The sequence below is a fragment of the Simochromis diagramma genome, unplaced genomic scaffold (assembly GCF_900408965.1).
Source record: "Simochromis diagramma unplaced genomic scaffold, fSimDia1.1 OVJJ01000176.1, whole genome shotgun sequence".
NCBI classification, from domain to species: Eukaryota; Metazoa; Chordata; class Actinopteri; order Cichliformes; family Cichlidae; genus Simochromis; species Simochromis diagramma.
The window spans coordinates 3763015-3777075 of NW_024386892.1; the positions used below are offsets into that span (position 1 = coordinate 3763015).

The 14061-nt window shown below is 49.5% G+C and overlaps 1 protein-coding gene across 3 annotated transcripts in view; it reads right to left on the reverse strand.

Annotated features, from left to right (window-relative positions):
- Nucleotides 1–14061, reverse strand: part of LOC120734885 (spectrin beta chain, non-erythrocytic 1) — a 97900-nt gene that overhangs the window by 35527 nt on the left and 48312 nt on the right. For all 3 annotated transcript variants that reach the window (XM_040033988.1, XM_040033987.1, XM_040033989.1), the window contains one exon: nucleotides 2172–2323. In XM_040033988.1, coding sequence (XP_039889922.1) covers nucleotides 2172–2323 — 152 coding nt within the window. The remainder of the gene's footprint in view (nucleotides 1–2171; nucleotides 2324–14061) is intronic.

The following is a 14061-nucleotide window of genomic DNA, read 5'->3' on the forward strand; positions in this document are numbered from 1 at the left end:
TAAACAAATGCTACCAATTTTAAACCATTTCTGACATTTTTCTCTGACCACAGGATTTCAGATTTCTCCAAATCCATCTTTCCCTTGAGCCCGCGTCATGCTCGTCTACACGTGTGCTCATCTACAGCGGCTCAGCATGATTTATAGTTCAAAATAATCCTTCTGTGTCTGACACAGGTTCATGCAGTTTATCAGCTAACTGAAACAAGCCGTTTTAGCTCCTCCCCCTTTAACGCTGCCTTTTCTGAGCCTCGTAATCTGACTGCTGGGACCAGCAGGTGGGCGGAGCTGTGCTCAATTGGACGTCCCAGCATGCGATGCAAAGCCAGATGTCGCTGGCCGTGAGGGGCTGCAGACAAACAGGAATTATTTCAGGTTTACTGTGCACACACACACGCAGCTGAAACTGCACGTGTGGCTCAAACTTCCATGTTATCGCACATGTCAGAAACACGGAGCTTTGCTACTTTAGCCATGATAAGCTAACAGATGCTTAGAAAACCACACACGCTGTCGCTGAGCAGGCTAGCATCAGGAAACTGTGCACGCGTGTCTTTGCTGTGGGCCACGCTGAAGCTGGACTTCACTTTAACTGTAAGCACAGAGACTGAAGCCGTGCACAGCTCAGCCTGCTGCTGCACGGCCTCTGCAGCCGCTCGCTCGCAGATTCTTCTGCTGCTTCTGGAGGCGTTCGGCTGCATGTAAACCCTGAAGTTACTCAATGACTCCTTTCACAACTCAACCCCCCCCCTGCACAAATACCCCATCTACCACCGTTACCCCCCCATCCTCCACCCAGCCTGCTTCACACGTCACCATCTCTCCATTTCCAACATCCTCCTCACCGAACAGAAGGTGAAAACGGAGGAAAGTCGGATTCCTGGCTGCGTTTCCTCTCCGTGTGTGTTTGACAGGTTGAGACAAAGTCGGATGACGGCAGAGCGAAAGAGGAGGTCAGAGATGAAGAGCTTCGACAGACAGAAGAAGAAAAAGAAGAGGGGGGGAATTTGGCTTGTAGCGTCGGAAGTCAGAGTCCGGGGGTCAAACTGGGAAAGTCTGAGTGATTTAACGTCATGCGAGCGTGAGGAGAATACAGCAGGAAGGCCGACAGACCGACTCGCTCTCCTCTCAGAATTCAAAATGTGGAAACTCGAGAGCATCAGAAACACCTTCGACTGTTTAACGTTCACCCGGATTTATGGATTTCTGGGATGATTCGACATAAATTCAGTTCAGCGTGCTCTGAGCAGACATCTGTGAAAAAGAAACAGGTTGTCTTAAAAGGGGGAGGAGCTAAAACTGGTGGTTCAGACAGATGATGAAGTGAGGGGCAGCACTGAGGCTCAGTATAAGAGAAAGAAGGATTATTATGAGCTTTGAATCATCCTAAGCTGCTGATGACCATCATCTCCTCTCTATCCTCTGCTGACGTCTTAAAGAGTCACGCTGCTGTTTTTATATATTTGGTGTGACGTGTATGCGGCGCCTCCGATGACACACATCCGTTTAAAAAAAGCTCGACCAAGACAGAAACGAGTGCGCTGGAAGCCGATGTGGTTTGAAGTGAAGCAGACAGAGGAAGGTTAATGATTGCCAGAGCCATAAACGCCTCATTTCATCTCCACAGAGAAGGAATAAACGTTTTAGATAAGACGAGGGGGAGAGCGGAGACGCCCGGCAGCTGCTGCTGTGCAGCGAGGACGGCACAGAGCTTTTGTCCATGAACGGCTTGGTTTCATCAGCCAGAGCCGAGGAGTTTACCTCTATCTGCACGTTCACAAACATCAGAGACATTTTACAAGGTGGACAATGGCTGAAAAGCAGAAAGTCTTTCGCTTATTTTCACGATTTGTTCAGACCCGAATGACCCAAAGTGGGTTAAAAAAAAGAAGTCCAATGCGATTCCATCAGTGCAGGCGGGGAAGGACGAAACAGACGTGACTCCGTCCTGACGTCGAACCCTCATAAAGACATATTTGAGATTAACTTAAAAACGTCTCGTTCTCGGCGCTTTGGTGAGTGTTTCTAATATTTAGTCACATTTTTATGAAGCTGCTGATGGAATATTTCGTCCCAGTGACCCACCGCACCCCCGTGACTCTGAACGGTAAACATTTCTCCAGTTTCTGCTACTCCTTCAAAATAAAAGCCCTGAGAGCGACGTAACCCACCAGTCTCTCTCCCGACAGGACCTCCAGCAGCTTGATGAGCATGCGTCCGTCCCTCAGGTCCATGTAGAGGTCGGTGATCCGACAGGAAACTCTGGACAGGTGGGAGTTCACCCACTTAGTGAAGGTCTTCTTCTGCACCGCCTCACGCTCATCTGAGAGAGACACAGAGACAGAGAGACAGAGTGAGACACGATAATCACAGTCAGGAGTCTCCGAGCGTCCTGCTCGTCTCTGCAGGGTTTGGATGTGAACACGTGTGTGTGTTTACATATCTTTGTGGGGACCAACATCCTGCTCCTCACGAGTTTGAAGGTATTTTTCAGACAATGTGGTTTTAGTGACAGAGTTACAATTAGGTTATGGTTGGGTTTAGGGTCAGGCGTTCATATTTGATGGTTAGGGTACGCGGCTAGGGAATGATGTCCCCACAAGGATATAAATACACACGTGAGTGTGTGTTCTCCTGTGCTGGATAAAGCAGACTAAACCTGAACTCTGCTCGTGCTCACACAAACACGCAGCAGATGAAGTGTCGCCTGATGGCTCACACCTGCAGCAGAGTTTATTTCCCACGAGCCTGCTGGTTATTGTTATCGCCCACACACACACACACACACACACACATTTATTTTCTAGTGGACAGCTCGAGGATCAGCCTCCAGTTTTTGGCTCTTCGGTGCGGTCGACGACATCTGGGACCAGACTGTTTCGCTCGAGTCGATCGAAGCACACACTTACATAATTCAGACAACAGACGATGGATTCAAACTCAAAGGTCCTTTTCACAAACTGGGGCCAAACAAAACCAGAAGTCTAAAACGATCCCTCACCTACCATCTATTCTACTGGACAACGTGGCTTTGCATGAGTGACACTTCATAATAATCTAGGGTCTACGCCCGGGCCTCGGTGCAGCGCCGTCAGTCTGACGCTGTCTTTATAGAAACAGAACAAACAGAGCTGCAGCGTGTTTGAGCTTTTGTTTAATGTTTTAAACGAGCTCTTCGTCACACGTGTCTGTCGCCGCAGCTCGAACACGGCGGCGCGTGAACTCAGGAGGTCACAGGAGGAAGTTTCACAACTGGCACCACACCCACACATCCTCCACCCACAGCTGCTCTGTGCGTGGTTTCACACGCCGCTGACTTCTGAACTCACTGTGAGGATTCAAGCAGTGAAGACAGAGGTCAAAGGTCACGGCCGGCTGACACTCTAGCATGCCACGTTTTAAGTGGAGCTGCTTTAAAGTGCTGATTACTAACTGACCACACCAAAGGCTTTATGTGGACAAAAAACACCCGGGGTACTGTGGGGGGCGTGGCTTCTCTGACCCTGTTATCAAACAGGTTGGTTTTGAATGATTGCAGATTTTAAACTTCTCGCATCGTCGCTGTACAACGTCTGCAGTCATACACGGGGGTTAAAGTCACTCCCGCAGATAAAAACACGGCACCGACAGATTCTTCGAGTCGTCTTCCAACACGAAGCTCTTCCTCCACACCGGACTGAACTCAGCCTGACCTCTGCAGGGAAACTGGGCCGATAAGATTTGCCCAGTCCAACAAACGTTCACACAAATCCACGACCTTCGCGCTGTGTTGTTATTTTGTAGCAAGACAATGGCGTCAGTGTTGAATGGCCTTCAGCGGAGACGCTCCGATATCAAACTGGAGCTGCTGGAAGACGCCACGAGGTCTACGACTGCCCAGATATCAACAGGAAGAAGCAACGAGGACGACTGGAACAAACAGTCTGCACAAATCTATCAAACCTGCTGTTTTCTGGCTTTAACGCTCAGATCGGATCGAATGAGCCTTTTTAAATGGAAGCTGCAGGTTCAGTGAGCAAAATGTAAATTTGTTCCAGAGATAAAACCACAACAATGCAGCTGATAACACTTCAACGCCGCCCTCACTGCGAGAACATCGGCACTGAGAACAGCAAACAGCCATCTGCGCTCTGACTGCTGGAAAGGCTGGAAATACCCTCCGCTCTCCGAGGGTACTCGGTGACGACGCCTCCCGGCCTCTCCAGTTTCACTCTGATGCACATTTGTGAGGTCGGGATGAGAAACATCCAAACGGATCCACATCTGGATCTGACAAACACTCTGAAAGTCAACAAAAACTAAACTGAAGAAACATTTCAGCCAAACGAACCCTCACACCGTATCGTCACTGTGGTAGAAAAACTAAAATCCTGTACGAACTGTAGAATGAAGTGACACCAAAGTGTCAGCAGCCTATCACCCTGCAGGCTTCCCTCATGGAGTAAGGCTGAGATCATCATCAAAGTTTTCACCGAGCGAGCGGCGCTGCAAGCCGTGGATTCATCAGGCCGGGAGTCAGCTGGTGCATTCAGAAAATCTGCATCATTAGCCTAAATGTTTGGGTGTAGCAGGGGTGTAGTGTCTGCAGATGGAGCGTGGCGGCCCGTGCTGCCTGCACAGGTTCAGGGCGGGCCGCTTAAAGTTCTTTAAGGCACGTTTGTTTCCTGCACGAGAGACATCACCACATGAGAGTTAAACTCGCCGAGAGAACCGAGCGTCTTATCTCCATCTTCATGCTTCCTACTGCAGGGTGTGTGTGTGTGTGTGTGTGTGTGTGTGTGTGTGTGTGTGTGTGTGTGTGTGTGTGTGTGTGTGTGTGTGTGTGTTCATGTTGGGGCTTCCCCTTCCTGTGCTCAGAAAGCAGCAGATGCTCGTCCCAGCAGGAAAATGTGTTCACTCACACACACACACACACACACACACACACACACACACACACGTCGGCTATTCATATCTTGTGGGGACATCCAGCCACTTGCCCTAACCGTAACCCAACTGTAACCTGACACTAAAACCACATTTTCAGTCTATGGGGACCTGGATTTTGGTCCCCATAAGTATAGTAAAATTCCACTTTTTGGTCCCCACAAAGATATGAATACACACTCACACACACACTTTCGGTATGACGCTGCTTGTGTCGTTTGCCTTGAGCACGGCTCACCTCCAGTTATGTGTCCAGCAGCCAGTTTGTATGGCAAGTACATTTGAAGAAATTGACAAATAAAAAGTATTCTATTATGAGAAATACTCGAATATTCTCGCGGGCTGCCAACAGTCGCAGCGTTCCCGCCCGGCTGCATTCCTGCAAATGCTTTTCTGTCTAATCTTTGAGCTCCTGTCTGGGGGAAACAGCAGGTCTGCTTTTATTTGGTTTTATTTTAGTTTTAGCAGGAAATGCACCCGAGCACCCAGAAACAACCCTCAAACATTTAGACCCCGCCCCTTTAAGGAGTCTTCTCTCTTCTGATTGGACCACTCAGAGTGCACTTTATGGAGAAGAGCTGCTCAGCCATGAAGCTCCCAGCATGCTGACGTTAATGTGAGCAGGGTTGGAGTCATCAGCTTTTACGCACTCGGCTACCTCGCTCTAACGTTCCCGCATTCCACGATAAATCAGCTGATCGCGCAACATCTCGGAGGGAAGAAACTTCCCAGACCGACCTGTTGCAGCGGCGGCGTCCGGTACCACGCTCAAATCCAGTGAGGGCAGCCTGCACGGCTCGCTGCCCGACTTCTACACCTGCAGTGGGACTGAGAACATCTGTATTCACAGTGTGTGAACGTGGCCAAACACTTTCGACCATTTTAACATAAATTTCAACAAACTGATTCTTTAAATGTTCATTTTCACGACGAGCTTCAGGAAAAACGATTATTTTTCCAGTTTTTTGCAGAGTTTCCTGCAAATTTCACAAATGTCTGTAATTTTTTTCACGCCAAGTGATTTCAGGTGACGGGAGGCCCCGAGGTAAACGCAGTGTTACCATCTGCTAACGCAAAGCTACACAATCTCACCCTGACAGACACACACAGCTAAGCAGAAGTCAATGTCACAGGCTTCAGTTTCCTCACAGATACTGCTGAGCACACAAGAAGCAGCTGTGCGCGCTTCATTAGGCCTGCAGGAGACAGTGGTGTATTGATGGGGCGGGTCAATAACACACACACACACACACACTTAGAGGATGACCTTAACCTGAGCCTGAGGAAGTACACACAAACCAGACAGGGGCATGGCGTGATTCGTCCCCACTGAGACAAAAAAAAGGAACACACACACACACACACACACACAGGAATGTAGAGCATGAGCATCATGTGAGGCGCATCACTGCTCGTATCATCGTGTGAATGCGGCGCTCTCATAAACATGATCACGATGCATCATGGGAAGTCGAGGTCGACACGAGCTCATGACGGCGTTTGTGGCGTTCGTCCGAAATTTGAAAATGTTTCATCCTCAAAAAGTAGATAAAAAAATAAATAAATAAAATACATAAAAAAGAAAGAGGAAAAATAATAAACGTAACCAGAGGGGACCTTAGGGGTCCGAAGATTAAATGTAGAGCAAAGGTTGCAAGGAAGGAAAGGATTAGAGAGAAGAGGAAACCAGAGGAAGAAGAAACAAACAAGGACAAGAAAGAAAGAAGAAAGATGGAAACAAGGAAATAAAAGAGCAAAGCATTCTGGATTCAAATGATAAGAGTCAAAAGAGGAGAGGAAGTGAAAGCAAGAGCAAGGGTGAAAGAGAGGAAAGGAAACAAGCCAAGAAAGATAAAGAGCTAATAATAATATATGATCATTATCATAATTGTCAGTGATTATTTAATGTTATTATATTAATATATATTAAATAGTTTGAAATGTTAAAAAAAAAGATAAAGAGAGGAAAAGTTACAGGAAACGACAGAGAAGAAGAAAGGAAAGGACGGAGGTGAGGAAGAGGAAGAGGAAGTGAAGGTTGAGAGGACAGAACGGACAAAATGTTTGTCCTGAAGATTCAAACAACATCCAGTCGATGTTTCACGACGCAGACGAAGAACGAGCGCCATCATCATCATCATCGTCGTCCCGACCTGCCGTCATGGTCGCGTTCAACACGACAGCTTTTTATTTTCAGGCTGTGAGAAACGAGCACAGCGAACATGACATTTCACCAAACATGCCAGCTGCGTTCCCCTGAGTGAGTGTGTGTGTGTGTGTGTGTGTGTGTGTGTGTGTGTGTGTGTGTGTGTGTGTGTGTGTGTGTGTGTGTGTGTGTGTGTGTTGTTTGGTTTACAGCGGGAATCAATCGTTTCTTTATCGCCACGTGGGCGTGATGGAGGGGATTTTTTAGGAAATGTCTGAGCGCTTACTTTTGTTTTTACTGCTTTCCCCTCATCCAGTAATGACTAATGAAGCTTTCTATGCAACTATGACCACACACACACACACACACACACACGCCCACGCCCACACACACGATGTGATGCAGAGATAAAAGGCTCAGATTAGCTTCAGTGAAGAAAGTTTAACTAATATGAGTCACAAATGTGTGAATGTTACAAAAAACATTTCAGAATGTAACACAAATGTAACATAAATTTATAAAACTGCCAAATATTTAGACAGAGACGCTGATCCGCTACACACGAGCTTCATCACTTTTACAAAGGTTTCGCCAAAATGGCCACAAGGAACCTTTAACGTGAAAATGTCTCGAGGAGGCGGCGGCGAGCGAGGAGTGTCAGACAGGCCGAACACATCAAACATCTGTTTCCACTAACAGAGAGAGACAGAGAGGCTCTCTGACACACGGGCCTGCGTTTCCATATCCAGGCCAGTCCTGACGGATCGTATGACATTCCCAAACACGCACGATCGTATAACCCTGTCAAAACACACACTTCCAGTTCAACAGTTCCAGGATTCCAGCATTCCTGATCTCCCACAGGAAGCGGAGGCCTCAGAGGATCCCCCGTGAGCGAGTGTGGAGGTCGGAACTACTGAGAGCAACAGAAACAAACCGGCAGAAGCTCGGTTTAGTCTGCGATTCCTTCCTGCAGCGGCTGATTGCAGCTCACCTCTGATCCTAAACGCCGCTCCCCGACTCACACGGATCCACACGGGCCATCCAGCAGATCCGCTCCATGATGCAACTCTGGCTTCAAACTTCCCTCTCGTTCATCACCTGAGCGCTCAGGTCCTCTCTCACACCGAGGGCGGCGACCTTATGAAGCACCTGGAGGTGACGCCTGCATGCAGTCACCTGACAGACACCTGATTGCAGGTGTTTGATCTCATTTTGTGCAACATCTGTGCGTGCATGTGTGCATGCATGTGTGTGTTAATGAGCGCAGACGTTCAGCAGAAAACTAAAACCTTCATTCACAGAAACTCAGACAGCAGGAGCCTGGCAGCCAATCACAGGGCACAATACTGGGGCCTGTCATCCAATCACAGCGCCCTCTCCTTCCGCCTGAATGGCTGATGTGACACAGAGCGGCAGTGTGTTCCCGTGAGGAGGGGGAAGCGAGCCAGATTTGGGGACAGAGGAGCATTGAGAGGCGAGGACACAGGCTGATTATCGACCGTTAAACCGACCGAGGCCATATGTGGCGCCGACTCAGCGCCGCCTCCGGGCAGGACGGATCGCGGCTATCCCTGTCCACGCCGGTGCAGACTCATCTTCACCGCTGTCCCCCTGCAATTTAATTGGACAGAACTCGAATCAGTCAGGAGGTCGTTGGACCGTTGGGTTCCTGACGTCACAAGGCCGATGAGGAGACGCTTCCTGCTGCTGAGCTGCAGCGTCTCGTGAGCAGCACAACATGCTGAGACCTTTTTATACTGCGAGCTCGTCTCCTCGGACGGAAAACGCAGAAATGACGCCGCTGTTAGAAACGGGAACCGTCCGAACTGTCCAATCACAACCAACGCCATGGCACCGCCTTTCCTGTGAACGGTGTTTCTCAGAGAGGACGCTGTGCCGTTTCGCTGCTTTGCCCATCAGAGCCACTGAGCACGCTCAGTCCATCTCCAAACAGCAGACCTTAGCCCCGCCTTAGAGCCGGAGTTCCCGTTGTTCCAGCTTCTTCTGATTGCTGCTGTTGTGTTTTCTCAGGAATGTTAATGGTTCATGTCGATGAGCCAACCCTCGTTTTCATCCGGGAAGATGACTTCATGTCACCGAGCAGAACGCCAACAAGATGCAGCTCGTTTCTCCGCCCCCACCCCTCGCCGGGACATTCACGCCGACAGTTTGTCTGATTTTTAGCAGAAACTGTCGACAAACAGCAAACTCGAACTTTTCAACCTTCTGTGACTCAAATCTTCTAAATCCAAAGTGCTTCAGTCCTTATTTACCAGCAGTAATCTGGGTCCAGCTCTAGTTAAAAACACTGAACTTTATTATCTTTAGTCGCAGGACTCAAAGAGTCCGAGAGCGTCTGTGAGCAGTCGGTTTGATCTCAGGGTCATTATGCACGCACTTCATTAATCTTCTTCACTATTCGGGTTCAAGAAGGAAACACTGCTTATATTAGATTATAATGCATTTCAAAAACACACCTGATAAAGGCCTTTAAAGGAAAGCGTATCTGGGAGTTTGAGGAAAGGAAGCCGAAGCTCGGACGGGATGTTACAGACGCAAACACGGTGAAACAATAGTTTCTGTTTGCTGCTCTGACAGATTTAGAAACGGCTGCTTCCTCTCAGACGTCGTCTCCTTTTCCAAAACTTTAGCTTTTCCATTCTTTTGTTGCTGCAGGCCGTTGCGTGTTTTCTGTGTTTATAAAATGAGGCGTTTTCAGTTTTAGCCTCATGCTTCGTGCTTCAGGATCATCTGAGGCCTGAGGCGTGTGTGCACGTCTGCAGAAGAATGAATCTGGTCAGTTATCAGCACTCGTGCTTTGTTTTGGCCTGTGTGTATGTTTTTGTATGATGTACAGACAACCATCAGTGGAGCGTAATAACTCTTGCAATAACTTCCTGTTGCTTCACGATGAGATCCTCTGGAAGTTCAGCTCAGGACCAAATCCAAAAATCCTGCCTGTGTTTAGATTTGACTGACAAAGTCCAAACTCGCAGCTGAAGCTCATCCTTCCCCTCTTCAGGTCGTGCATTAACATCCTGCTCTGCGAGAAGTCAAATAAACGAGGACGTCAAAGACGGACGCGAGTCCTCTAATGACCCAACGTTTAACGTCTGATTAAAGTCTCTGTGGCTCCTCGCGCCGAGCCAACAGCGGCACGGATTCCTTACACACAGTCTGACCTTCGAGGCAACACGCCGGCTCTGATAGAGCAGCCAAACCCTTCTAACACTCACATTCCTGCAGCAGGTCATTACACAACACCAGAGATGAGATAAGATAACTCGCTCTGACAAAACACACGCTTACGAAATCACTGAAGTCTCATTCACACACCTGCTCGCCCGAAAACACTAAAGACACACAAAGAAGAGTGTGTGTGTGTGTGTGTGTGTGTGTGTGTGTGTGTGTGTGCGCGCGCGCGTTTGTGTGTGTGTGCGCGCGGCATGCTGTTCCTGTCACGCTGACAGCTGAATAAAGACTCCATGCCTTCCTCCTTCCTCTCTTTCTCTACACGTCAGGAGCCGGCGAGGCTTTTCAGCGCCACTGTCACCCACAAACAAAGCCGAGCTCACGAGCAGAGCCGTCAGTGTGTGTCTGCGCCGTCGGACGCCAGGAAATGCACGCCGTCGCTATAAATCAACTTGTCCTTCATTACAGAAGCTTCACCGCAGCGCCCGGATGCGTGGCTCCAAGTATTGGTCGGCGCTGTAACGCTGACGAAGCCGGCTCACAACAGCGACCGTCACAGCCTCGCGTCAGGATCAATCACCCTGATTATCAATGATAAATAAGTCGGAGACGACTGGGTCACGAGCGAGCTGCTGCTCCTCTCCGAGGTCACGTGACATCGCCGCTGAGGGATCACGTGTTCCCCGACGGGTCGCCAACCTGTCTGCAAACGCTCGCCAACGAGGCACGGAGCAGCAGTAAAACCCGAGAACGTTCGCCTTCAAAGTAAAAGCTTGCGGCTAACATGTTTCAAAAGGTGTGACTTTTACTTTGAAAGCAGCTCCGTTTCCTGTTTGTGTCAGTTTGACTGCTGCTGGGAGATCCGTGTATCCGTGTTTAGCTAACGGGTCGTTTTTTTACATTTAACAAATTATTTTTGTTTGTTTTGATGACTTTTATTCTGACGTTTAATGATTTGAACTCAGACCTCAGTAACTGCGTTTCGTTCTCTGTTCCCTGATGACAGTCATGAATCCTTGAACTTGGGGCACTTGTTTTAGCGCCCGGTGCTCGCAGACTCATGCACGGCCGGGCCTCGTTCACACGACGTGTGGTTAGTGGTCACATGACCGGACTGAGTCCTAAAACCTTCTGTAATGACGTCGGCGCTTCAGATGGCTTCACAAGAATAATCTACAACAGAAAACGTTCGACGCCTGGTTCAACAACTCTGAAGCTACAACTGTCCCAGACGAGGCGCTGGCTCCGTGCTGGGAGGTCATGAGGTCATGGCGTGCTGCCAAAAGTCGTCATTTTACGTCAGCAACGGAGAATTTAAGGTTTGTGGAACCCGGGTATGCAAGCCGTGGTTGGCGTCCCTGTGGTGTGGCGCTCTAAAGGCCCACGTGGGGGCAGATTCTGCGTACAGGCTGTAAAGATGTTCACAGACACAGAAACCAGCGTCTGCTCTGAAGCTGCTGTGATGACTGATTATTAACCAGATGTGTTTAATGAATAATCAGCTCACAATAAAATAGGAGCTGGCCGGCGTCGCGGGTGGATGTGCTGCTCCGTCTGCAGCTGATGAATGGAGAACACTGTGATTTATTAAAAGCTCCTGCAGTGAAATTATCACCGCGAGCAGCTTCCAGATCAGCTGACGGTTTCCTGTTAGTCTGGAGGGATTTTAAAGCCCTGCTGCTCGTTCATGAAGGACTCTGTGGGTTATTTCCACTGCTGCTCAGTCGTGACCATCCAGACCTCGGAGGTGGTCTGAGACGGGTCTGATTACGGCCCCCCGAGTCCTGAGAACACCTGGAGAAGCAGCTTCAGGCTCGAGCTCAGGAAATTTAGAAAGAAGAGTCAATAAATCTGCAAACTCTCAGTTTTATTACAGAAGCGCTGGTGCTTACTTCACTCCCTTAACGTGCTTTAAATGCATGTTCACTGAAAGCAGCTCTGTTGGATGAGTCATGTGGCTTTCCGGTGGTTGAGCGCAGAAAACCCTCAGAAACCGATTAGCAGCATCTGAAGCGCCGTGACGAGGCGCCGTGACCTCGCTGGTTTGTGGTCTGAGGTGAACTTCTCTCTTCTCAAACAGCTGTGTGCAGCTGTGGACACAAACAAACACGTTACCTCTGTTTATTTTTAGCTTTTATGCATCTCTCTCTCTGGGCTCAGACTGGCCCCGCCCCCTCTGCGAGCGTGCTCAGTGGAGCGTCCCTATGAAAGAGTCCTTTCATGCTGCAGATCTGCGAGTGGAAACGGACTGAGACTTGAAACGCACAGCTCCGTCCTGAGATGCTTCCTCGTGCCACCTTCAGGCTCTCAACAATAACTCCATTCTGCTCCCGCCTCCGACGCCGCTGGTTCCTGCGTCCGTCGTCACCACCAAGCTTTCATTTCATCCAGAAATGATGGCGGCTATCAAAAACAGGACAAACTAACCAAATATTTTCTTCTAGAGATCGAAGAAAAACTCCAGTTTAATCATGGAGCTTTGATGGCGAAGGCCTTTAAGTCGTGAGGCTCCACGTCATGCTGAAGGTTACAGCTGATGGTGGGAGCCCGCCCCAGCTGTCAGGGGGCAGGAGGGGGGTAGATCCTGCACAGCTATGGAGCTGGTTTTTGTCCAACTTTGAATCTAATTTCCGGCTTTGTAGAGTTAAAGAGAGGACTTTGCACATCATCAGTCATACAGAGAAGTTCCTGAATCTTAAATCAGCGCTGAAAAGATTTCCAGACAAACTCCTGCATGAGCTCATCAGACGCTGGGCTCCAAGGATCGGCCTCGAAGATTTGCAGCACTAAATCTTTCTGTTTGCAAAAACGTACGAGTGGAAAAATCTCAGTGCAATCAAAGCCTGCGATGATCAAATAAAAGCATATATACTCAACACACCCAGCAGCCGATCCCTTTGGAACTGTGACGGGGGGCGGGGCGAGCAGGAAACCACCGGGACTGTCACACAATCTACTTCCAACCAATCAGTCGGTGTCATTCACTCAACCATGAAAACACACTTTGGCTTATGAAACACAGGAAACGGCCCCGGAGGAGCTTAGCATCCTGTGCTAACGGCATCACGGGCCGGGTTCAGCGAGTCATCCCGAACGCAACTCGACACGGGCTGAGGGAGAGGAGCGAGGCCGCATCTCACCCCGCCTTTGTGTGAATTTCACGACCGGAGCTTCCTTTAATTTCACTAAGAGGGTGGAGGTAGGAGGCGGGCCGGGCGGGGGCGCCGGGGGGTGCCCGCAGACGCTCTGCAGAAGCTCATGAAACATTGATGAGGCGGCCGAGGTGTTTTCTTTCTCTTTAGAGACACAGAGAGGGAGGGACGGCGGCGAGCTCGGATCATGTTAGACACCCTCCCCACACCACCCACCCCCTCTAATTCCCCCCCTCCACCACCGCGCAGAGCTCAAGGAATCCCAAACCACCGAGATGTGTGCTGATTGGCTGACTCAGGACCACGGAGGAGGGGAGGGGGATGATGAGAGCACAGAGGGATGGTGGTTTTGTTTTTGTGAGCAGAGCGCGTCCGAGGGATTTGGCGTTTCAGGAGATGGCGGGTTTTTACAGCCGCTACAGTAACCGCTCTGCGTCAGCCTCCGTTTGTTCTACATTCATGTTAGAGTCCCGGCGTGAACCACGGCGTGAACCACAGCGTGCGCCGCGCACGGCCGCTGGAGCACAACAAAGACCCGACTCCTTCTGGGTCATTTATTCATCCACACATGCAAACATCAATTACAAACCACGTCTTGTTCAGCTCCCAACAGAAATAAACTCAACCGGACCGGAAACATCA